The sequence below is a fragment of the Arachis stenosperma genome, chromosome 2 (genome assembly GCF_014773155.1).
Source record: "Arachis stenosperma cultivar V10309 chromosome 2, arast.V10309.gnm1.PFL2, whole genome shotgun sequence".
In the NCBI taxonomy this organism is placed as follows: domain Eukaryota; kingdom Viridiplantae; phylum Streptophyta; class Magnoliopsida; order Fabales; family Fabaceae; genus Arachis; species Arachis stenosperma.
The window spans coordinates 1,788,187-1,814,432 of NC_080378.1; the positions used below are offsets into that span (position 1 = coordinate 1,788,187).

General features: G+C 34.8%; 2 protein-coding genes across 2 annotated transcripts; one reads left to right on the forward strand and one right to left on the reverse strand.

The window, feature by feature from the left end:
* The first annotated feature begins 4,039 nt into the window (after positions 1 to 4,039).
* LOC130961028 (glutamate--tRNA ligase, chloroplastic/mitochondrial) lies at positions 4,040 to 15,159 on the forward strand. Its single transcript, XM_057886642.1, has 14 exons — positions 4,040 to 4,405; positions 4,972 to 5,090; positions 5,217 to 5,338; positions 5,956 to 6,135; positions 6,488 to 6,606; positions 6,676 to 6,724; positions 7,518 to 7,619; positions 7,818 to 7,920; positions 8,060 to 8,123; positions 13,180 to 13,294; positions 13,458 to 13,558; positions 13,736 to 13,892; positions 14,139 to 14,384; positions 14,865 to 15,159. The coding sequence occupies exons 1-13, from the start codon at positions 4,146 to 4,148 to the stop codon at positions 14,367 to 14,369; spliced, it is 1,722 nt and encodes a 573-aa protein (XP_057742625.1). The 5' UTR covers positions 4,040 to 4,145; the 3' UTR covers positions 14,370 to 14,384; positions 14,865 to 15,159.
* A 4,003-nt stretch (positions 15,160 to 19,162) lies between these two features.
* Positions 19,163 to 21,939, reverse strand: LOC130960196 (V-type proton ATPase subunit E-like). Its single transcript, XM_057885523.1, has 6 exons — positions 21,680 to 21,939; positions 21,504 to 21,604; positions 20,832 to 20,988; positions 20,301 to 20,497; positions 19,964 to 20,063; positions 19,163 to 19,339 (listed from the first exon to the last, which is right to left on the reverse strand). Exons 1-6 carry the CDS (start codon positions 21,779 to 21,781, stop codon positions 19,304 to 19,306), a joined length of 693 nt encoding a protein of 230 aa, XP_057741506.1. The 5' UTR covers positions 21,782 to 21,939; the 3' UTR covers positions 19,163 to 19,303.
* Positions 21,940 to 26,246: the final 4,307 nt, after the last annotated feature.

A 26,246-nucleotide genomic window follows, 5' to 3' on the forward strand; every position in this document is an offset into this window, starting at 1 on the left:
GCCAAGCAGATTGCACTGGTTGATATTAATGGAACGTTTAGGGAGCAGTATAGAAGACTTTATGACTATTGCCATGAGTTGCTGCGCACGAATCCTGGTTCATCTGTGAAGCTGAAAGTCCAATTACCTCCAGCAGCCCAAACTGAGCACCCCGATACATCACTCGACTTAAGTCCACAATTTCATAGGATTTACATTTGTTTGAAGGCTTGCAAGGAGAGTTTCATGAAGTGTAGGCCTATGATAGGACTTGATGGTTGCTTCTTGAAGACACCATATGGAGGATGGCTTTTGGTTGCTATGGGGTGGGATCCGAATGACCAGATGCTACCGATCGCATATGCAGTCGTGGAGGCTGAGACAAAAGATTCATGGACATGGTTCCTCTCAAACCTAATTGATGATATAGGAGCAGAGAAATTACTTCGTAGCACATTCATGTCTGACCAACAAAAGGTAATCTACTAACCTGTATTTTAGTGTAATTAAGATTTTGCTCTGTATTTTAGTATATTACGAGTTTGCTGTGAATTAGTCTTGATAACTATAATCATTATATTAAGATTGTATGATAACTATAATCATTATAATCATCATACCACTGAAGATGGTCATTGAAACTTGATGGCATGTTGAATTTGTCCATGTGAATTATATATGTGTTCTTTTTGGGGTATTCTATTTTGGTTTCTGCTATGGTGTATCTGCAGGACAGAAGCATAAGCAGAACACACTTGAAAATTAGTGAATTCATCATGTCACAGAACTCTCTCACTCTAACTCTCTGTGTCTAAGCCAATTTAGTCTATGGCTTCTTAGATGTAGGGATAATAATAGTATGTAGCTGCTATTTATAATTAGATTTGAATTATTGAGTGCGCATAGTCAGCATAGATAAAGAAGATTCTTTTACTGCAAACACACATTCCAATTATTACTTATTTTTTTATTCTTTTGGGTCCTATTCCAATAATTACTTCAGATTTTCCTTCTATAACTTTATAAAAGGAGGAGTTGGCCTAGGCCCTAGTGGTAATGGCAAATGGGACACTACTGTATGTCTGAGTAGATATGGTTTATTTTGCTGATATACCACTTTAATACATATGTATGTATGGGAGAATTAAAATACTATTTCTCATGTGTTATATCATGCTTCAAGTTACTTGAAAATGTGAGGGTAGTTGTTGCTGTATCAAACTGTATTAATAGAAAATTTTAATTAGTTGAGCATTGTATGAAGTTGCTGTATCATTATATTAAGATTGTATGATGGTCTTTGCTGGTTTATTAAACATTATTTGAGCATTATATTAAAACACTGTATTTTGTACGAACAGGGCTTGGTGCCAACTTTTGATGAACTACTTCCAGGTGTTGATCACAAATTCTGTGTGAGACACCTCTATGCCAACTTCAAAAAAAAATTTCCAGGGCTCAATCTTAAAAAAAGGATGTGGAGAGCTGCAAAATGTACATATCTAGCAGCATGGGAAAAGGAGTTGATGGAAATCCGAGCGATTAGTGAGGGTGCCTATCGACACTTGATAGGAATTCGTCCAAAGTATTGGACTAAATCAAGGTTTGAATTCTATCCTAAATGTGATGCACTTGTCAATAATATGTGTGAAAGCTTCAACTCTGCAATTGTTGAATCAAGGGAAAAACCTATATTGACAATGCTAGAGGATATTAGAGTTTATTTGATGAAGAGATGGGCTGAAAATAGGGTACTTATTGAGAAGTATAAGGATGATATTCTTCCTAGGATTAAGCTTAAGTTACAAAAGGAAATAGATGCTTCTAGGTGGTGGTTCCCGGTTGCTGCCGGAATTTCAAAATTTGAGGTCATAAGAGGTAGGGACAAATTTGTAGTAGATCTTCTGAAAAAAGAATGTACTTGTAGAAAGTTTCAAATGACAGGTTTACCTTGTCCACATGCAGTTAGTGCAATTAATTGTGCTAAAGATGATATTAGAAAATATGTTGCCACCTGTTACACTAAAGCTGCTTATGTGGCTTGTTATACCCCCATGATTAACCCTTGCAATGGACATACAATGTGGGAGAGAACTATTCATCCAGATGTGGTTCCTCCACCACACAGAGTGCCAATTGGGAGGCCTAAGAAGAAAAGAGCAAAAGGGGAGGGTGAAGAACCACACGGCCCAAGCACTTCTAGGCTGGGGTTACAACAAAAATGCTCTCATTGTCTAAAATTGGGTCACAACAAGCGAGGCTGCCCTCTTAGAAGACCAACCGTAAGTACTTGTCTATTGTTCCCTTTTCCATACATAAGACTGTTTCTAATGCTATTTACCTTTTTTAAACTGTAACTGGCTGTTTTTTGTTCATGTCCATCATAGGAAACTACTGCTGCTACATCGTTGGCCCAAAACAATAATGCTGGAACTGCTACATCATCACCATCCCAGCACAGCACTGCTAAGAAAGTTGGATCTACTGGCTCAGCGCATAAGAGGACCAGGTTGGCCAATGTTGCAGCAAGGCCTAATACCCAACCAACTGCACAAAAAAAAATTCCAGCCACCAAGACCAACTAGAATCCTTAGGAGCAACTCCACTTCAACTGCACATGGACAACCCTCATCACAAGGGAGTCAAACTCAAAGTACTCTCACAGGGTCTTAGTTGTGTCAAATCTTGTAATTGGTGTTTCTTTTGAAAGCTTGAACAATGTTGGCATTTTGTATTATGACTTATGACCTATGACTCCAACTCTTTCTTTGTTGCTGAATTATTTTGCTTACGAATTATGTAATTCAGTTTTTACTTTGGTTATGACTTATGTTAATTGGAGATTATGTAATTCAGTTTTTACTTCGGTTATGACTTATGTTAATTGGAGATTATGTTGATTAACAACTTATGTTATTTTGCTTATGATTAACAACTTATGTCATGCAAATTTTAATTAGAGTTTGTCTTTGTCACAACAGGTTCTTAATGCCAATTTTAGTGCCAAACTATTTTAATCCTTTTAGGGATACTTTTGAAACATAAATTAAACTTCAAGGACAACAACATTAACAAGTTTTCGACTTTAGTACAGTTTTGAAACTGTTTACAAACAGCCATCCTATTCTTACTCTGCTATTTTCATCTGTCACAAACGCATTAGTACCCTAACCTCAAATGGGTTCCATTCTTCACCCACAGATAAACCATTAGAATCACCATAAACCAACCCAACACACCAAAAATTACAGCCACCAACAGTTTGCATTTGGCATAAACTAATTTAGCCTTCAAGGTGGAAATCTTCATCTTCAACCTTGCAACCTTAGCCTCTTCTATCTCTGCAACTCCATCCGCCCAGGAAAAAAATGTGCACTCCTTCCCAATCTGCAACATAAACACAAAAAAAAAGAAATTGAAGATACTCAGGAAGACATCAAAATGAGAAAGCACTCAAACTTACATCAAAGTATACACAGCCCTAAAATCTCCGGCCGAGATTGTCTGGTGTCTTCGACCATCTCAGTACAGGGGGTTCACCACAGTTGCATGTCAGCGTTCTTCGTCGCCGACTACTTTTTTGTGATGATACAGAGCCTTGGGAAGCCATTCCTTAGGGTTTCTGATTCTTACAGAGAATGAAGAAGACGAAGACGCAGACGTAAATGAAGAAGTTAGTTTTAGGGTTTCATGATGGGATTTTTACCTATTTTATTTTTTTAATATAAATTTTTAAACAAAAATTAAAAATTATTTAAAAAAACGTTTTACAAATGAGTCACACACATAGTTGCCATATGGAACTCCTTGTTGCCACGTCATTAACGTCTGTTAGTGATTTCAACGCTGTTAACGTTCAGGGGTAAAATTGATGCAATTCGAAAACTTCTGGGATAAAATTGAAATAAATTGAAACTTAGGGGTAATTTTGAAACTTTTAGTAAACTTCAGGGACAAAAAATATACTTTATCCTATATTTTATTATATGACTATTTAATGGTGCAAATCGCATCCAGCCGTGCACAACTATATAACTTGAAAAGTGACTTCAAAGATAAGACAATGGACTTAAACAATTCTTTTCCTATCTTGTTAGTTTGGCACAGAACTCAGTTGATTGGAGAATACACAGAGAGAGTGTGTGAGAGAGAGAGAATCATAAGCCATGGCCGCGTTGATGATGGTTGGTGCCACTGCTACAGTTACTCCCTGGGCGAAGGTGGTTGCTCCACCCATCATTCTCCATCACCATCGAAGAATCACCGCCACCTTCTTCCTCCGAAGAGCTTTCTCACTCAAAGCTTCTTCTCTCTCTCATCAACACCAAGAACCTTCACCCGTTCGCGTTCGTTTCGCGCCTTCTCCTACCGGTAACCTCCACGTCGGCGGCGCCAGAACTGCACTCTTCAATTACTTGTTCGCAAGGTCCCTTTTTCTTATCTTTTTCTGGATTAATTTTTCTTTTTAATTTTTATTTTTTAAGTTTATCGTCTTCTATTGGTTTTTGGGTTTGGTTAGGTTTCTTTTGTTCCTATCCAGCATTTCGTAATATTTAATCTATATCCACTTCGATATCTGCATATTTTAATGGTGAAAGAAGTTAGAAGTTAGAAATGTGACATCAATATACCAAAGCTGAAAATTGTTTCAGGATTTTTTTAATCTTAAAAGAAGTTAGAAATGTGAATTTATATTAGGTTCAATTGTCAGTGTGTCTCAAAACTATCAAACAAAGTTTAAGTCACATTGCTAACTTAAGCTCAGGAAAAAAGAGGGGGTGGGATAACCCACTCAAATTTCTGGTGCAAATGTGGAAAAATCGTTTAAGGAGTTTTTTGTTTGTAGTAATTGTTTTGAACTTCTCCTCTTCTTAATGCAATTCTTTTTCAGTATAAAAAAGGTAGTTGTGTTTTGGACGTTTTGATTGGATTTGACTTGAAACTTGCTATAATTTTTCTGATGTTTTGTGCTTTTATGAATTGCAATTTCAGGTCCAAAGGTGGGACATTTGTGTTGAGAATTGAGGATACTGACTTGGAGAGGTCTACCAAGGAATCTGAGGAAGCCCTTCTTCGGGATCTTTCATGGCTTGGCCTTGGATGGGATGAAGGTATTTTATGCTGCCTTTCATATTTTGTTTTGTCGTCTGAAAATTTTTATTTTTCATTTTAATTTGCAAGTCAATAAGATTTGTTCATGATTAATTTCTATGATTGTAATGTGGTGGACTTGTCAGGCCCTGGTGTTGGTGGGGATTATGGTCCATATAGGCAATCCGAGAGGAACTCTTTGTACAAACAATATGCTGAGAAACTCCTCGAATCTGGCCAGGTTTATCGATGCTTTTGTTCTAATGAGGTAGTTATTCCCCCAAGCTCTAGATGACCCGTACTTGACATAGCTCAGGGAAATGTGATGTACACTTTCCTGCCCTTCTTCATTAAGTGAGGACTTGGCCATATGCTTTAAAATGTTTGTTATGTGAAATTTTCCTTTCAATGGGCATTTTCTGTCTCTACAATAAGAAACAGGACTTCTTGAATTGTGAAATTAGATAGTTGTGTTATTACTTCGGTTCAAATTCAAAATATGGTTCATGGGGTGGGGAAGGTTCAAATGCATTTGTGCTTCTTCCCATGTTAAGTGACTTGATTGATTGTTGAAAGAAGAGTTGGTGGGAATTAAATGGCTTTGGTGTTATTGATTGACTTCATGTCATTCTTCTGCCATATTCTCACAAGCCATAAGTTGTTTTGTTTCCATGATCATGATCTTTAGTTCACCTTTGAAAATTGCATTGACGAGGGTCTCATAGTTTTTGGGGATATATACCATTTAGAAAGAAATACAAATACTAGATTATGAGGCTGCACCATTGGAGTTTGCTCATCATTTACTCTACTAATTTTGAAGAATTCATGTCTTCGATTGAAATTGTTTTAAGGTTAGTTCTTGACCCATATTTATTTTGACAGGAACTAGAGAAAATGAAGGAGGTTGCCAAATTAAAGCAACTGCCTCCAGTGTACACAGGTAAATGGGCCAATTCAACAAATGAGGAAGTAGAAGAAGAGCTGACAAAGGGAACTCCTTATACATATCGGTTTCGTGTCCCCAAAGGAAATTTAAAAATTAATGACATAATACGTGGCGAAGTGAGTTCTTACTGCCATTTCTAGATTTTACTTTATTTAATTTAATGGTATGATGGATGATTTCCTACCCCATGTGATAAAGATAACGTACTTCACAGGCGTCTTTAGTATATGCATTGTAAACTTGGTCTCCAGAAGTCAACCGATATCTTGAAAGTATTTTCATCTCAGAAACAACTATTAATGATCCCTTTAGAAACAGCAGAATGATACACCTTCATGAAATTAAAACCTTATTCTGTTAATAAACATTTGAAAATTTGTCAGTCAGTAATGAAACAATGTAAAGTGAACAATATTTCTTTTAAATAACATAGACTTCCTATTAACTTCTTTTGGTAGTGTCTTGAAGGTTAGTTGGAGCTTGGATACGCTTGGAGATTTTGTGATAATGAGGAGTAATGGTCAGCCTGTTTACAACTTTTGTGTAACAGTGGATGATGCTACCATGGCCATTTCCCATGTTATAAGGTAGTGATTATAATTTCATAGTCAGTATTCTTGAATATTATTCACTAATTCTGTTTATTTGCAACTCAGAGCAGAGGAGCATTTACCAAACACTCTAAGGCAGGCATTAATATATAAGGTAAAAGTATATACTATATATACATATTTTGTTCTAGCATTATTCTTTCCCTTAAAAAAATTTCACTGAGTCGAACAAAAAGTGAAAATCTGAGTTCAATTGAGAACATATCGTTAGTGTAAGTTGGTATTTATTTTGGGAATGAGCTGACATAGATTATGTTGAAGAAATGGAGTTATGTTGGAATTGTGAAATTTGATGTTCTGAGGGAATAGATAGACCAAGCCAGTGAGGAAATTTTGGAGCTTGGAAAATTGGAATATTTGGAAAGCAAACAGTGATCTAGGGTATAACAGACTGCTTTTAGTCAGATAACATCATTTAATGACGGTGCCAATGGTGGCAAAACTGGTTATGTGATAAAGGTAAATATGCCTTGATCCACAATCAAGGTTTTGATCCTCCTTTTTTTCCTCCCTTGTTTATAAATGCTTGATCCATGATACATGATAGACATGATAGGGCTAAATGACGTTGTTTGGTTCATGTAGCTAACCCCACCCAGTGGGATAAGACTTTGTTATTTTGTTGTTTAATGAAATAAACGAGCACACTGTATCTGGTTCTCTGCCTTAGAACCAGCAATGAGAGAATTTATGATTGATGTCAATTTTCTGAAACCCTAGAGAGAATGTTCACTACTCTGAGGAAGATAGATATCAACACATGGAGAACCCGTCCCTCCCCCCAAAAAAAACCAATATCGCTTACTAATCCCCTTGTTGCTTTATTACAGACATTACTTGTTCTAGTTAACTGATTTTCTTGTCACCGTTCATGAATGTGTTTGCAGGCTTTAGGTTTTCCCATGCCTTATTTTGCACATGTTTCCTTGATTTTGGCTCCTGATCGGAGTAAATTATCAAAACGACATGGTGCAACATCAGTGGGTCAGGTGAGATTGATTCTTCTTCATTTACACAATGTATTTGTCATAGAAGTTATGATTTGCGATCTCACTTGATCCCCCCCCCCCCCTCCTTTCTCTCTCTTCTATTAATATCATGTTTCACCCCAATATGTACTAGTAAAGCTAGTAAAGCTTCTCTTACATGGATAATTAGTCCAAACTCTAATACCTGCTGTCTCACAGTTCAGGGAGATGGGATACCTACCTGAAGCAATGGTGAATTACCTTGCATTATTAGGCTGGGGTGATGGAACTGAAAATGAGTTTTTCACCCTTAATCAACTCGGTTAGTGGTTTTTTGTTTTTAATTCCACTATTGTAGTACTGTAAAGACAGTATGCTATTGAGAGTTGAGACTGATTGCTTACCAAACAGGAATTTATTTGAACATGTCTTTACGGATATCTTTTATTTTTGTCTAACAGTTGAGAAATTCACTATTGAACGTGTTAACAAAAGTGGTGCTGTTTTTGATTCCACGAAGTTAAGGTAACTTTTGTTTTGATTTGCTTTGTATTTTGAGATGAGATGAAAACTTACGGTTGCTAATTTTATGTTCTGAATGTCAAGTTCCTGTTTTCTTACTCAAAGGATATACATGGTGTTTTATATGCATATAGTTGTTGAATGCATTATTAGTTAGTGTTGACTAAATCAAATCAAAATCAGATTCCTAATTTATTTCATGAATCTTTTCTGTAAATAGAATTAATTATAATATTTTTTCCGGTTTTAGTTTAGCTTATTTTTAGGGACTTTATGATTAGAAATCTTTCTTTATTTTAGGTTAGTATTTTTTCCATTTTCTAGTTATTTCTATTTCTGTAATTTCTCTATAAAGAGATGATTTCCTATACATTTGAATATACATAATATTCAGACACTTAAAGTTGGTATCAGAGCAGAATCTCTGCACTGTGCCTCTGATTTATAGATATGGCTGATAGTTCCTCAGTCATTAATCATGAACAAAAGGAGAACACTACTCTTACTCCGTTAGATTTAAAATCTGAGCAATGGGTACTAGTTAGTGGTGACTCTCATTCAGTTCAGATCACCACATTTCGACTCAATGGGTCAAACTACCTTAGGTGGTCTCAATCAGTTCAGATGGACATTCGTGTAAGAGGGAAGATTGGATATCTCACCGGTGATAGTGTCAAGGAGATGTACTCTGATATTGGGAATAAATCCCAAATTTATGAACTTACTCTAAAAGCTAGAGAAATTCAACAAGGGAGTGACAATGTCACACCAAATATTTTCACACATTGAAGCGGGTATGGCAGGACCTTGACCACTTCAATAACTACAAGTGGATTTCAGCCGCTGATGCCAAACACCACCAACAAACAGTGGAAGAAGGGAGGATATTTCAATTTCTTGCAGGCCTCAATGTGGAGCTAGATGAAGTTCGTGGCAGAATTATTGGAAGAGCAATCCTACCCTCAATTGGAGAAGTTTTTGCCGAGGTTAAAAGAGAGGAAACTCGTAGAGCTGTGATGATGGGGAAAGGCAAGACTGAACAGACTTCTTTGGAGTCTAATGCACTCTTAGTGGCACCTGCTGCACTTAAAAGTTCATCAAATCAGAAGCATCTCTCTAATCTTTGGTGTGACCACTGCAATAAACCCTGTCACACCCGAGAAACTTGCTGGAAGATTCATGGAAAACCAGCACATCTTAAAGGCAGCAAACCTGGTCCCAAAATACGTTCTACGCCAACTGCTCATGAGGTTGAAAAATCATCCTTGAGTAAGGAACAGGTTGAGCAGCTCATAAGGCTGTTAAATTCCAGTTCTGTATCTAGTACTCCTAGTGGTTCTTTGGCTCAAACAGGTAATTTTAGTATTTCTATGTCCCTGAACTGCACCTCAAACTTGAATGCACCATGGATTGTCGATTTAGGTGCATCTGACCATATGACCGGCCTCTCTCCTTTATTTAAAACTTATTCTCCTTCTTTTAAAAATGAGAAAATTAGAGTTGCTGATGGTAGTTTTTCATCCATTGCTGGAAAAGGTACAATTAAATTGTCCAAAAACATTGACCTAAGAAATGTCCTACATGTACCAAATCTTTCTTGTAATCTTCTCTCTTATTAGTAAAATCTGCAAGGATTCCAATTGTGCTGTTACATTCTTTGACACTCATGGTATTTTTCAGGACCGAACCTCGGGGGAAGATGATTGGCAGTGCTAAGATGATGTACGGGCTCTATCATTTTGAGGATATTTCGGAAGATAAAGTAGCTCAAGGATTTAGTGGTACAAGTTCTATGCCTATAAATGACCAAATAATGCTCTGGCACAATAGGCTAGGACACTCTAATTTTCCATATCTCAAACATTTGTTTCCAAGTTTGTTTAAGAATATTGATTCTTCCTTACTTAAATGTGAAAGTTGTATTCGTGCAAAGAGTCATAGAGTTCCTTATTACTCTCAACCTTATCATGCATCTAAACCTTTCCAGTTGATTCATAGTGATGTATGGGGTCCATCGAAAATAACAACTCAATTTGGAAAGAAATGGTTTGTGACTTTTATCGATGACCACACACGACTATGTTGGATCTATCTCATGCATGAAAAATCTGAGGTTTCTAAAATTTTTCAGTATTTTTCAAAAATGGTAGAAACTCAATTTGACACAAAAATTTCAATGTTAAGAAGTGATAATGGTACTAAATTCTTTAACAAAAATCTTGGTGAATTTCTTCAAAAAAAAAAAGGTATTCAACATCAATCTACATGCCCCAATACACCCCAACAAAATGGCATTGCTGAAAGGAAGAATAAACATCTTCTTGAAGTAGCACGTGCCATTATGTTTGAGGATAATGTTCCAAAGTATTTATGGGGAGATGCTGTCCTAACAGCAGCCTATCTCATAAATCGAATGCCTACGCATGTGTTAAATTACTGCACACCATTGGATACTTTCAAAAAGAATTTTCCAGCATGTATGTTGCATTCTGATTTACCTTTAAAAGTATTTGGTTGTACTGTATTTTTACATACACCTTCACCCCGAAGTAAACTTGATCCAAGGGCAGAAAAATGCATTTTTATTGGCTATTCCCCAAGTCAAAAGGGTTATAAATGTTTCAATCCACACACAAAGAAATGTCATATAAGCATAGATGTTACTTTTTTTGGAACATGAAACATTTTTTCAGAAAAATTTTCTTCAGGGGGAGAGTCTAAGTGAAGAAAATTTTTTGCATGAATCTTTACCCACTCCTATCTTACATATTAAGGATACAACTTTCACTGATCAAACAAATTCTAAAATAATTGCCAAAAAAGATGTGGAAATCAATTCTGAAATTGTGCCAGAATTAGTTGGAACACAAACAGAAAAAGAAATACCACAATCAAAAAAGGAGCTTCGATGTTATGTTCGGAAATATCCCAAGAAGAATAGAGACCAGCCATCATCTCTGTACCAACCCAATCTGAAAACCCGGAAGACGGCCCAACTGTAGTACCTGAGGATCTTCTAGATAAATCTGAAATTGCTACTTCTAATAATAATTTGCCAATAGCCCTTAGGAAAGAAACCAGAACCTGCACCAAAAAGGTACTCAAAACCAGCACCAATCATCCTATTTCCAATTATGTCTCTTACCAAAATCTCTCTCAAAAACATCGAGCTTTTACTTCTAAAATTACAAATCTGTTTGAGCCTAGGAATATAGAGGAAGCACTAGATGATCCCAATTGGAAATTAGCAGTGATGAAAGAGTGGCATGCACTCAAGAAGAATGAAACTTGGGAGATTATAGATCTGCCACAGAATACAAAATTGGTTGGCTGAAGGTGGGTTTTCAACATCAAGTGCAATGCTGATGGAAGCATAGAGAGGTATAAGGCTAGGTTAGTAGCTAGGGGATTTACACAAACCTATGAAGTAGATTATTGAGAGACCTTTGCTCTAGTTGCTAAACTCAACTCTGTGTGGATTCTCTTATCTCTTGCTGCGAATTACAATTGACCTTTACATCAATTGGATGTAAAGAATGCTTTCCTGAATGGGGAGCTAGAGGAAGAGGTGTTCATGAAACTTCCACCTGGATTTGAGGCTGAACTAGGGAGGAATAAAGTGTGCAAACTAAAGAAATCTCTCTATGGATTGAAACAATCCCCAAGAGCTTGGTTTGAACGACTTGGAATGGTGGTGAAGGGACTTGGTTATACTCAAAGCCAAGCTGACCATACGCTTTTCTATAAACATTCAGCAGTTAATAAAACTGCCATTTTAATTGTATATGTGGATGACATTATTCTGACAGGTGATGATAGCTTGGAGCTAAAAGACTTGAAAGAAAAGCTTGCCAAAGCTTTTGAAATCAAAGAACTTGGCTCATTAAAATACTTTCTTGGAATTGAATTTGCAAGGTCTAAGGAAGGCATTTTTATGAACCAACGAAAGTACATCCTAGATCTTTTAAAAGAGACGGGATTACTTGGTTATAAAGCTGCTAAAACACCTATAGAGCCTAACTTAAAATTTAAGCCAGCTGAACCAGAAAATGTAATGGACAAAGGGAGATATCAGCGGTTAGTGGGGAGGCTAATATATTTATCCCATACACGCCTGGATATAGCCTTTGCTGTGAGCATGGTAAGCTAGTTTATGCATTCACCTGGCCGAGAACACATGGATGCTATCTTTAGAATCCTAAGGTACTTGAAGGGGTCGCCTGGGAAAGGGTTACTCTACAAAAACTATGAACATCTTCAAGTAGAAGCCTATACAGATGCAGATTGGGTTGGGAACGTCATGGATAGAAGGTCAACATCTGGGTATTGCACCTTTGTTGGAGGAAACCTGGTTAGTTGGAGGAGTAAAAAGCAGAGTGTTGTGCCACGAAGTAGTGCAGAAGCTGAGTTTAGAGCAGTGGCTCATGGAATATGTGAAGTACTATGAGTAGAGAAAATCCTACAAGAACTAAGGTTCCCATTTCTCCACCAATAAGGTTGTACTGTGACAAAAAATCTGCAATTTCTATTGCCCATAATCCAGTTCTGCATGATAGAAATAAACATGTTGAAGTTGACAAGCATTTTATAAAGGAAAAGATTGAGAGAGGATTACCCAAGAAGACCTTTGATAGCATAATAAGCAAGCTGTCAATGAAGGATATCTTCAAGCCAGCTTGAGGGGGAGTGTTGACTAGATCAAATCAAAATCAGATTTCTAATTTATTTCATGAATCTTTTCTGTAAATAGAATTAATTATAATATCCTTTCCGGTTTTAGTTTAGCTTATTTTTAGGGATTTTATGATTAGAAATCTTTTCTTATTTTAGGCTTGTATTTTTTCCATTTTCTAGTTATTTCTATTTCTGTAATTCCTCTATAAAGAGATGATTTCCTGTACATTTGAATATACATAATATTTAGACACTTCAAGTGTTAGTTTATTCATATTGGGAATTTTGAGTTATATATTTCTTACTCCTAAAATGCATTGTTGCTAAAAGTATATAATAAATATCTATTTAGGTTTCTTAAATTTATTCCTTGTCTTCTATTCAGGTGGATGAATGGTCAGCATTTAAGGGCACGGCCATTACAGGAAGTGGCCCAACTTATTGGAGACCACTGGAAGGCATCTGGCTTACTCACAGTATCAACAGGGCCTTTTGTTGATGTGAGATTTGATTCCATATGTTCTTGATTCAGTCTCATTCTAAGTAGAATTCTATTTAATCATTTTCCAAGGCACTTGAATTTATTTAGTATGATTTTGTTGTGTCGTAAACCATTAGACTCAAGTAAATTAACTATCTAATTGATATGTGGTTGACTAACAGGAGGCAATTGAGCTGCTTAAGGATGGAATTGACTTGATACCTGATGCAGATACGGCGCTTTCTAACTTGCTTTCTTATCCAATACATTCTACTTTACAAAGGTATAGCCTAATAATGTATGTGATATGACTTCTTTAGTGAATCTAGCTTTGCAAATATTTAAGGTCAACATCCTTCAGCTAATCGACGTTGTCTATAAATTATATCTATTTTTTAGATGTAAAGTATGATGCATAGATTGAGATTCCTGATTGCAACTTTGTACATGTTGCTGGCAGCCATGAAGCAGAATCAGTCATACAAGACGATCTCTCCAATTTTCTTGTCAGCCTGTTGGCTGCCTATGATAATGGTGAGCTGGTAGCTGCACTTGAAGAAGGCCATGATGGTTGGAAAAAGTGGGTGAAAGCATTCGGTAAATCCCTTAAGCGCAAGGTAAGCTGAATTGAATGCATATTTGTATAAATAAAAGGATGAAGTTAGAGGAATAGCTCTTCATGAGAGAGATAAACTACTTTGGGTTATTGGATCGCATATCAGTTGACAGGATTAAAACATAAAATCATGTGATTTTACCTTTTAAATTGTGCCATATACGTATAGTTATATGGATCACATTCACTTATCTAACTCTTGAAATAAATATCAATGCTAAAATAAAGGTTTTTCTTAATGTTCCAGGGGAAATCTCTTTTCATGCCTCTCCGACTTCTGTTGACTGGAAAACTCCATGGACCAGATATGGGAGCTAGTGTGGTATTGCTCTATAAAGCTGAAACTACTAGCATTGTTGCTCCTGAAGCTGGCTTTGTGACACTCGATGAAAGATTTAAAATACTTAGGCAGATTGACTGGGAAACATTGTCTAAGGATCATCCTGTCAAAGAGACTGCTGGTTCTGTATCTAACTGAGAACTCAGTTCTGAGGTCTGTTTAACTAATAACACCATGGTTTCCTTTATTCATTTTCTCCTTTGCAAGTTAGTTTTTGTTATTTTATCTCTATATATTCTCTAGTTAGAACATATCTACAATCATTTCCTAGATATCGTCCGTTTTTTGTTGAAACATGTTCCATTTATTTCCAAATCATGAATATTTACGAGTAGGTAATTGTTGGTATTTATTAGTTAAAGTCTAAACGTCAAGTCTTGCAGTTGAAAAACTTGATTTAGTTTTACTAAATATAATATTCTATACACATATCCTATTTTTTTGCAAAATTTTCTTGTTCTGTACCCTATGTATTGTGCTCATGCCTATGCAAGGTAGGATTCAACCAAGTTAGATGTGTATTGTTGGATTAACCTTAGGTTAACATGGTCTGATATCCAGTATGAGTGAGATGGAAATTTTTCTTCGTTCCTGTTGCTCATGGAATTTTTTCTACATGGTGTGAACGTACAGGAGAGATTAAACTTGAAGCGACACGAGTAACCTGATGGTAGATTTAGATCAATTGAGGGAATGAGATGATTCAGATTGTTTCATAAAACGAGTTGGTTAGGAAGGGCTTATGACTATTGGTTCTTCTGCAGGTCATCTGGTTTTTGCTTTTATTGCTTCTGTTTATTTAAGGAGATGCAAATACATGTCTTTTGTTTCCTTTTTTGTTTTCTCTTTTTTTAACAATTATTACCAATATTGGTGTGAAATTTTCTAAGTGGTTTTAAGAATTTGCTTGTTATTTTGATATGTTAAACTGAATTGATTGAGTTCTCTAATTATGAAATAATGATTCTACCAGACGACCTACTAATACTATAATAATAATTGGTGCTTTGAAGCCTTCCAAAAGTTAGCCAAGTCAATGAAAACGTCTTTCTTCTTTGCTAGATATCTTACATGGCTTTGTTGGGAAAATTTTTTGATATTTTAACCTTGATGGAGGGTTACCTTTAAGGAATAAAGTGATCTATTGTCATTGTAGCTGTTTATTGTGTGGAATGTAAATTTAGGTGTAACTGTGCAAGAGTGAGAACATTTGCTGGCTTGAAAACTAGTATCATAGCTTGTTTAAGAAAGCCAAAGTATTAGAACTTATTTCAGTACAATTGTTTGTGTATAAATTATCTTAAGAGTTAAGAGTGGTTTGTTGAGTACATTGGCTCAACAGTTGTTTTAAGCTAATCAAATTTGTTTACATAGTACAAAACTGTTCTTTTTTAATATAAAATATTAAAAATGGTATAGAATGTCGGGGTATGCAAGATTCCATCTCGTCCATGTTCAAAATATATTTTGGTGGCTTTGGGTTTGTAACATTTGTTATTTTTATTCAATGTCATTTTGGACTTAGATTTAGGTTGTGCTTTGAATAGTTTATTTTATAACCAAGTTGGGTTGGTTTAGTGGTTAGTTTACTAGTCCGTTTAAATAAGTGTCGAGGATTCGAATTTTGCCTTATGCATACAATAATCCATTGGCTAATGACAAATTCTTAAATGTAGCTTAGATTCACAATGAATTAGTTCTTAATCTGTCAGGTTAAGCGATACTGTAAAAAAAAAAAACTAAAATGGTAAATTAGCAAAATGATATTTGAAAGTTCATAGCTTACTTCAAAAGATGACTGATAAGGGAAAGATTTAAGTGTGATAAAAATAATTTTTTAAAAAGTAGTAACGAGTTTTATATTTGACAAAATATTTGTATATTTGATTCGAATTTTTATGGAAATGTTTAGATAAGTATTTAAGATGTATGTAAACAATTGAAGCAAAATTTAATTACCAATTTTTCTATTTTTATAAAAAGTTTGGCCATTTATGAAAAAAATCTATTTAATGTAAAATCATTAAATTTAAAACATGAAAAATATTTTATTTTTTAATTATATTTGTAATTAATAATTATAGTTGGGACTTGGGATCAGGGTGTTTAACATATTTTTACAGGTCTTTATGTTGAGTTTCCTGCTATGACACTAAAGATATGGATAACCCACTTGTATGATATTATTGTCTGTTGGAAAGAATGCCATGGTTAGCACTTATCCCGGACATGTTATTTCAACTGCTATTTTTCCACTAGCGGGAAGGTAGAATTATAATTTGGTATATACCATGTTTATATGATTAGACTATTAGAATAGTATTTAATTACAAAGTTTAAACTTTCAACTGAAATGATTGGAGACAAGAATACCATTATAGACAAATAAAGGTGACGCAAATAAGGCAAATGCTACATCATATGAAAAAATGAGACGGTATTCTCTCACACTCAAATTATATTTGTTGTATTATTTTATTATTATGGTTAATATCACCTCAAATTAATATAAATTATTTTTTTATTATTAATACTTTCATGGTTATTATTAGGGTAGTGCTAGGGAGCCAATGGTCTAAACTTACAATGTGTACAATGGGCTAAATTTTTTGTCCATGAATAAAATGAACATCATCCGTATTATTCAGAATAACCATCCGGATACCAGGATAATAAACATCTCATGTCATAAAATCACTCATCCAAAAACTTAAGTTGATTTTAGAGTTCACTAAAGATCAAATCTTTGACCTTTCAGATCTAGAACTCTAATACTATGTCATGAACCCACTCATCCCAAAAGCATAATTTGATAGAACAATGTAATACTAATCATCATATCTCTAATACTTCCTAAACCTCAATTATACACATTGTACGCTTAGGCTATTGGCTCCCTGTACTTTCTCAACTATTAAATGTGTCCAATAATATTTACGATTTTTTTTACGATATTGAACATTTATATCATTTTGGTTAAATATACATTTACTTTCTTGAAATTCGCTTTCTCTATTCATACATAAGTGTCCTTTAAGTCACCAAAAAATACATAAGTGTCCTTTACGTTCCACCCATTAAAATATCTGCAATCTAAAATAGATGTCATTATTATTATACTTGAAAAAAGATAATTCGATCGTAAAAATAAAATAAAAGTGCATTTTACCTAGAATAAATATTTATTTTATTTGTCAAACTGTTACGACAAATAGAGGAAAGGATTTGAAGACTCAGCTGGTAAAACGGCACACTAAAGCGGCATGGACGCGGGCCTCATTTTGAACATTGTATTTAACTATTTATTTTGCGAAATGTTCTGGTCCAATTTATTAACTTGTATATTCAAACACTTGGGTGATGTTCATTAGGTCGTTTAAGTAAGTGTTAGAGTTTGAATCACGTATATTATTAATAGAAGAATGCTACACATACAAGTAATTTTTGTTTACAAGTCTTACAAGTTGGGCCTAACACGCGCGTTACTGAATCATTTTCGCATGTTTCATCTTCGTTTCCTTTTTTACGAAAAAGAAGAAGAAGAGACACAGAGAAAGAAGAAGAAGAAGAAAAAGAGGAAGTACGGAGAAACAAGAAGAAGAAAAAGAGGCACACAAAAAAATGTGAAAACGGCGTGAATATAAATGACTTGTATGATTTGTATGGAAAAGCGTTCTCTCTTTGCCTTCGATCGATCTCTTTCTGTTTTTTTCGATTTTCATGGTTTCTGAAATCAAACTTTGAAATTGTTTTGAAGATGATGGAATTACAGAAATACACCTGAACGATTACAGAAATACACCCAAAGGATTTAAGAAATACACCCAAAGGATTTAAGAAATACACCCAATATAGAAGGAGACAGTATATTTCTTCTTGAAATCTTTTAATGTTTTGCTAGTTAAGGATGAGGCACATGACAGAGATAATCTAAAAAAAATCTAGAAGAACAGTAAAATAGTACCTTGAATAATGTTTCTTCGTTTTTTCTGGTGATTTTGATGAAGGAGAAAGAGAAAACGAAAAGAGGAGAAGAAATTTCAATAAAAAAAAGAGGGAGCAAGAGGTGGTGTTGATAGCGATGATAACGAGAGAGAAAAATTACGAAAAAAAAGAAAAAGAGATACGGAAAAAGAGGAAGAGAAAGCACGGAGAAAGAAGAAAAAGAAAAAAAGGCACAAAAAAAAACCATAAATTGGCGTGAATATAAATAATTTGTATAATTTATATTGAAAATCAATTGTATGTAAAGAATTACTCTTATTAATAAAATTCAAACTATTACAACATTCACTTAGAGGGGAAAAGGCTTGAGATACATAATTCCCTTTGTACAAGTGGGTCAAGACAATTTTCTTTAAAGAAAACTTTTAAAAATCAATTTAAAAAATTATTATATCAAACTTTTTTCAAGACAAATGAATTCCTAACAAATAAAGTATCTGAATAATTTGACGTCAAAACGTAACATTTAATGCGCCAGCTCATCACTCAAACGTGCCACTTAAACAATTTCTGTTACGGAAAAGTCGCATTGTCCTAAAACGTTAAGGGGCAAGGACCGAATTGAGCTCTTTTTTTTTTTTTTTTTAGTTAGAAGGCACTTTGTCCTTCGAGGTAATATTCAGGACTGGTTAGGTGTTCACTACTTCACTCTTAATTTAAGTTCCCTTTTTATGCTTCAAGACAATTAAAAAAAAAACTTTAATTTTAGTAAATCCCACATGAATAGACTGTATTTTTTTCTGCTTTTCTTGCACCGGCTAGAGAAGATTTATATTTGAATCACAACGCTGACAGCAGTTTATTAGTTACGCATAACAAAGAACCTTAAATCTACAATGAGCTGCCGAGTCAAAACATCTATCCTCAAGGCAAAATCATTTTTCCAAGGCCGCATGTCCTCATCGAATATATGGGAACCCCTTAACTAACAAAAGAATGATGTTATTTAAATGAGAGCAATAACAAGTTTGCAGCAGCAATGGCACGATAGATACTAAGGTCAAGGACAAGCTTTGTTCCACAAACATAAATATTTCAGGAGCAAGGAAACAAAACAACCGAAGTCTTCAAGCAGCAACTTGTCCAAAGAGCAGCTTTCGGATCTGCAATAAGGAGCAAGAAATTTCACTAATTTAATGATTTTACATGGTTAAACCTAGGACTAACTCCCCATTTACTCCAATAACTTCACAACCAGTTCATCACTTCATCAAACATACGATATTTGAGGGCAGAGCCAAAACTATCCCAAGACCAGAATATCATATAAGAAGATCATATAATTAGCTTTTTAGAGAAGGACAACTTTATGATACTACCCTGCCATGTGCTACAATCAAAAGGCATAACTAGGAGGTCACATACTTAAATTTAATGTGTAGAGAAAGAAAGGAATCATTATTTCTAAAATTTAGTGTCAATCTAAGAGTAAGTACAGAAGCTACTTCTTAGAAAGCTTTGTTTGAAGAGCTTAACCCTACAGTACCTCCCAGTTCCAAGCCTCATTCAATTTCCAGTAATTGACCTAGTTGTCCATCACTAGGTAATATTAACCTAACTTGTTTTATTTCAATGTCAAAGTTTCAAATTCCAATATCTTGAAAATAAACTAAATTTCTAGTTAGAGTAAATCGAAGTATTCACAATACAGATACTTCAGAGCAAAGCATTCAACAAAGACAGCACAAGTCACAGAAAAAGAAAATTGCTATGCATCAAAAAATTACCTCAGGAAGCTTTTTACGGAACACCACATCCAGTCGTGCATCAAGTGTATTTTCACACACAATCTTTCCATCTCGGGAAGCCAATACAACCCCACCAGAGCTGAACATCAACATATACAATCAAGTTTACTGAAACTGATATCTTAATATGGAGCAGCAAAATAGCTAATACAGTTTCAGGAAACACATTCTGTCAAGTACAATTCTATAAACTAAAAGCATGCCTGAATGTATTGTATCAGCTAATCAAGAGAAGGAACAGTATGGAAAAGAAGCGAGGGCCTGACTACCAGAGGAAGACAGTTATTTAGGGATTTAAAATTAAACCAAACATTACCAGTAAGGTTCATGATCGCTGTGATGGCTGGGTGCAGGTGGAAGATACACCTCGCGGTCAACAATGATCTCTGGTGGATGAACATTTGCTTTGTCAGCATACTCCTGTGCAGCTGAGTCCAATACATGCTCTACCGAGTGTACATCTTCTTTCCGACATCTCAGTAAGACAGAAGGTTCTTTCAGCCTTAGCAAACTCTGTCAACAATGCTTATGTTATGTTCGCCCTCCACAAACTTACAAATAAGGTAGTCAATGAAATAACATCTGAATGGAATAAGATAATGAACCTATGATGACACTGACAGACACCATAAAAGACCATGGTTGCTTTCATATGAGCAATTGACTATGATATAGATTTTATAAAATAATTAACATCAGTTTCTTGATGTCAAAATGTAATTGCAAGAACATATACATAGAATAATACCATCATTGGCTAAACAAATTTAATGTATAGAATTACTTATCAAAACTGCAAGATCAAACCACACTTAGTTTGATTTGCAATATTTGATTCTTAACTGACCTGAACAATGAGTTCTTTCAGAAGGTTTCTGTACACATGGTGATGATGGTTCACATTCAAAAGCTCCTTGGCCGCAGCTTCTTTCATGGAACCAACCACCTCATCTTGAGCTTGAAGAACTTTTATGCGAGAAGCATTCAACTGCATCGAGTACTCGCTGCAACAAAAAATTATGCCATGAATCTTATACTGAGGAACTAGCACCATTTTGGAAGTCAAAATAAGATCAATAGTGGAGGCAGACTAGCTTCACATCCCCAAATAAATTAATTAATTGTGCCTCCAAACTAAAACTCCGGATCTCACCCATTTCATTAGAATTTCTTATACATGATATGTTGGCAACAACATCATATTCAAGTAATTATCACCGAAAACACACCACACCAAAAGTTAGAAAACAATTGAGAATCAAAACCAAGATCAATCAAAATCAAGCACAAAATGCAGGTAACAATTGTTATGGATTTCAGTGAACAGAACCACAAGGATGAAGAATCCACTAGACCATGACTATAAGCCTGGTGCAAAGATCATGACATATAAGGATCAAGAATAATGCAAATAGCCTTAATGTCCGAAGATCTAAAATTGAGTGCGAATCATGCCAATAGATGAAAAAATTCACAGGAATTTCTAGCGGTGTAAAAGGTGTATAGTATAGTGAGTTACATCTTCTTGCGAACTTCGACTTGCTTCTGTTTACGCTCGTACTCCTGCCTGATCTTCTTCTTCTCTGCTTCAACCAACTGCAGCTTCTCGATGTTGAATTCCTGCAAGGAAGAGAAGGCTTAGAAATTGCGATGCAGAGAAATAGTGAAAGTGATGAAATGGCAGTTAGCGGTTACTTCTTCAGCGGAGACGGAGATCTCGTTGGCTTTCTCCTCCGCTTCCTGGCGGATGAAGTTAACCATCTGCTGGATCTGCTTGGAGACATCTGCGTCGTTCATTTTCGCTGAGAGAGGAAGATCGATCGATCTCAACCTGATACTTCTTCGATGATTCACAATTGATGCGTCCCACACCTCTGCTTATTTCTGAATTTTGATCAAGACAAATCAAACAGCGTGTACTCTACTCTCTCTCACGCCTATAAGTCTATAACGTTTTTTAGTTTTTACTGGCCTAAATGAATCTTTTCTCGTTTTTAATCAAGTATAATTCTAGAGTGAAAACAAACTTACATCCATAGTGAAATTGATAACCGACATATTTAGATAATAGAGTGAATATCCAATTTAGTCCTGTTTATTCTAAATTAAGACAAAGCTATTTAAAAAAAATATATATTTATACGGGTTTATGTTTTTTCTTAAAATGAGTTATTGTGATTCCTTCATCATATTTTCTGATTAAAATTGACGAAAAAATCTTATATGACAATTATCGGTACTGATATGATATTTGTTTAAAGTGAAATGTTAAGTTAGATTAAAAGAATTAGACCGAACTCAATTTATTCCCTGCCTTCTTTAAAAACGACGTTATTTTTAAGTTAACAAGGAATCAAATGTGCTCTCACTTACATAATTCCTAAACCCCTACCCTTATTTACAGAATAATCAAATTTTTGTAATTTTCTTTACGTGAAAGAACAAACAGTGGATGAAGTAGCTAGTGGTAGTGCTGACAAGGGTGCTAACTAGACGATGCTTCTAAGTGCGTAATTGATGGAGTCACTGACGTCGTAAGTGGAGGTAGTTCTTATCGCTATTCAGGTTAGTAACAAATTTTACGGTCTCAAAAATTAGTAATATTTAATCTCTACTCCTAAATTGTACGTTGGTGTTGGAGTGTTCAACGATGTTGATGTTGGAATATTCAATGATTGTGTTTTTAAAAAAAGTTTTCGTAAATGACATTTTAAGTTGTTTAATTAATTTGTTAAATAAATAATATTACTTTTGAATGGTTTAGATCACTAGCACAATCAGATAAAATGTCATAAACTGAATTTTTATTAGTAGTTATTTGTAGATGGACAAGTTTAAAATAGTTCATATTTTTCATCATGGAGGATATTTTAAGAGGAATTCATAGCATAAATTGGATTATGTTAATGAAAAAAATGAAGAAATGACCATATTTAGATATTGATTTGGTGAACTTCTTTGATTTTGAAGCGTTACTGAAAGAACTTGGTTACACAGATTACAAGACTATGTTTTAGTTTGATAGTATAGCACCTGACTTAGAATTTGACTTATATGTACTGAGGGGGTGATTCTGAGATAAATGACACGAGAAATAACAAGAGTAAAAACAAGGAGACAAATGAAATTTACATCTACTTTGATCATCCGGTTAGTATGACTGAAATTGTAGATAAGGAAAAGCAAGCTGAGAATGTTATTTTGAGTGACTTATCATCCACAAATGATGCGTATGAAACAACTGAGGACGAGTCCTACAAACCCCCTCCTCCGAGATATGATGATACAAATAGTAGTGAAGATAGTGAGGAGCAGAAGGAAGAAAAGGTTGAAGAAAAAGAAGAAAAAAATGGTATCACCAAGGAAGAAAGCTACTCAGGGCCAAATGGTGAGGTAAAGTCTAGCTCAAATAGTGAATTAATTAAGGGTGACCCACATATTGTGGATAAGGCTGGACTAAGTAAGAGTGGTCCAAGTTATTCTCCGAAGACAGCTAAGAAAAGGGCTTCAAAAAAATATTCAGATAGGAGGAGGACACATATTCTTGGGATGGAACAAGTGGGTGAGAGGTGATAGAGGTAATGGACTTCAAGCAGGGGATGGTGAGGGATCTAAAAATGGTTTAACTCGAAATACAGTGGATTCAAATTCTAAAATAGTTAAAAAAAGAGTTAGACTCTAATTATGACGAGTCTTATGAGCATGAGAGTGAAGCATTTAACAGCCCAGTGTCAGATAATGATGAAGGCAAGACTGTATTTGATGCATTTAATGAGGAGACAGAGTATAGAGAGGTTGAGTTTAAAGTTGGACAAACATTCATTACAATAGAAAGTTTCAATAAAGGATTATTTTGTGTATGAAAGGAAGGATATAGTATATCTAAAGAATGAAAAGAAGAGGGTAAGGGCTGCATGTGCAGGAGAGGACTGTCCTTGGTTGATTCTGACATCTTGAACCAATGCAGGGGATTCTTATCAGGTGAAGACTTTGGTGAATGAGTATAACTATACTAGCAATTTTGGTAGTAATCTAGCTGACAGGCAATAGATAACATCAAAGTTGGTCAAGAGGTTACTTACTTAGCCTGACTTAAAACCTAAGCAAGCTATAAAGTACATGATGAATATTACAACGTGCGCCTAAGTGGTAAAAATAATAAGTAGGTCACTGAAGGCTGCTAGAAAGATAGTTATAGACAGTGAACAAGTTCAGTGTGAAAAAATTTGTGATTATCTAATGGAACTTCATAGGAGTAATCCTGAAAGTACAGCTTTGATGAATGTGATACCTCAGCCAGAGTCACTGCCATTGTTTGATAGATTACTATGGTGGACAACTATTATCTGCAGTGGGAAAAGATGCCAGTAACCATTTTTTTGTTATTGCGTATGCTATAGTTCCTAACGAATGTAAAGACACATAGAAGTAGTTCTTGTCAATACTTCAGCAAGATCTAGGAGATTGCATTGAGTTAGGTCTGAATTTCTTCTCGAATCAACAAAAGGTAACCTCTAACTATTAATTTTGGTTTTAGAAAAACATATATCCTACCTTGTTAAAATTTTTAATGTCATATACTCTTGTTTGTTTTTAATTTCGTATTTTCATGTAATCTGCTTGGTTACTTGTTGATGATTTGATACCTTGTACTCTGTTTGGTTACTTATTGTTGATTTTAATACCTTGTACTTTGCTTGGTTACTTGTCAATTTTTTAATGTCATATATTTTGATGGAGCTTGATGATTTTGGTATCATGTATCATGGTCTATTAGTGTTTTTTTTTAATAACCATTGATGAGTTTGATATCATATACTATCATATTCTACCATGTTAGTTTTATTTTTAAATCATTGATGAGTTTAATATCATATACTATTATACTATGCTATGTTAGTTTTTTTTTTAAGTCATTAATGAGTTTGATATTATATACTATTATACTCTGCTATGTTAGTTTTTTTTTAATGTTATGTATTTTGCTTAAATGGAACTACTGATATATTGTCTTGGGACTAATTTAGGGATTGACATTGGCTTTGAAAGATATTTTGTCAAGAGCTCATCACAAGAACTGTGTTCTACATATCTAGAAGAACTTCATCATGCACTTTAAAGATGAAGAGACAAAGCAATTGAAATACCACACACAATGAATTTAGTGCTACAATGGAGAAACTGAAACAAGTATGTGCTTTAGCATGGGAATATATGCAGAAATTTGAGTTAGCTATTTGGTGTAAGACGCATTTTACTCATAGGACCAAAGTGGACAATATCACTAACAACATGTATGAAGTTTGGAATGCAAAGCATAGAATAGAGGAAAAAGCCAATTATGACGATGTGTGAAGAGTTGTGGTGCTACATAATGGGAAAGATGGAAATACATAAAAAGAAGTTAGAGACTTATGTTGGACCTCTTGCTCCAGTACAACATAAGAAGTTGGATCAATTCATCAAACCTAAGAACCATAGATGAAGAGTTATTTGGGCTGGTGATTCACAAAGGATCTTTTTTTAGGTGCATTCCCAAAATCATAATGTTGGTGTTAATATTCAAGAGAGAACATGCACATGCAATGTTTGACAATTGACCAATAAGTTTGATTTTATAATTATTGGTTTGTTGACTGGTAAGTTCATTTTTATAATTATTGGTTTGTTACTAATTGTCTAACATCTGATTTTGATTAAATTGGACATTGTCAATAGGAATGCTTTGTAGACATGCAATTGCAGCATTGGCTAAAATGGGCTTTAAGACTGAGGACTTTGTCCACAAGTGACTAGCCATAGATGCTATCAAATCAATATATTCATATTGCATTAAATCTATCAACAGTGAAAAGTACTAGACATTTACTAATGCCCCAAGGTCACTACCTCCCATAATCAAGAGAGTTGCTCATAGACCCAAATTGAATAAAAGAGTTAACCCAGTTGAGAGAGAGATGAGCACAACCAAGGCAAAGAAGACATTCATTGTTACCTGCTTTAAGTGTGACAAAAAAATATCATTACTACAAGACATGTACAAATGCACCACAAGATCTCAATTAGAAGTCTATGACTAAAAAGGAGAGAAGAGCACAGAAAAGGACAATAAATCAGAATTCATTAACCACTCCAGTAATAAACACTGATTAAGTACATCTGTCTACTACAATGTCTCTAGATTAGAGATTGAATTGTCCAAAAAAAATATTCAGAAATTTATATGTCCTAAATAGGTTTAGATATACTCTTAATTGTGCAT

Bases quoted from the DNA above. Each gene is read 5' to 3' on its own strand.
- LOC130960196 (XM_057885523.1), bottom strand. From the start codon at position 21,781: ATGAACGACGCAGATGTCTCCAAGCAGATCCAGCAGATGGTTAACTTC. The intron at 20,498-20,831 runs GTCAGTTAAGAA...CATTGTTGACAG, and splicing joins TGAAAGAACTCATTGTTCAG to AGTTTGCTAAGGCTGAAAGA. The intron at 20,064-20,300 runs GTAATGTTTGGT...GTTGATGTTCAG, and splicing joins AGCGATCATGAACCTTACTG to CTCTGGTGGGGTTGTATTGG.
- LOC130961028 (XM_057886642.1), top strand. From the start codon at position 4,146: ATGGCCGCGTTGATGATGGTTGGTGCCACTGCTACAGTTACTCCCTGG. The intron at 7,620-7,817 runs GTGAGATTGATT...GCTGTCTCACAG, and splicing joins GTGCAACATCAGTGGGTCAG to TTCAGGGAGATGGGATACCT. The intron at 13,893-14,138 runs GTAAGCTGAATT...TTAATGTTCCAG, and splicing joins GTAAATCCCTTAAGCGCAAG to GGGAAATCTCTTTTCATGCC.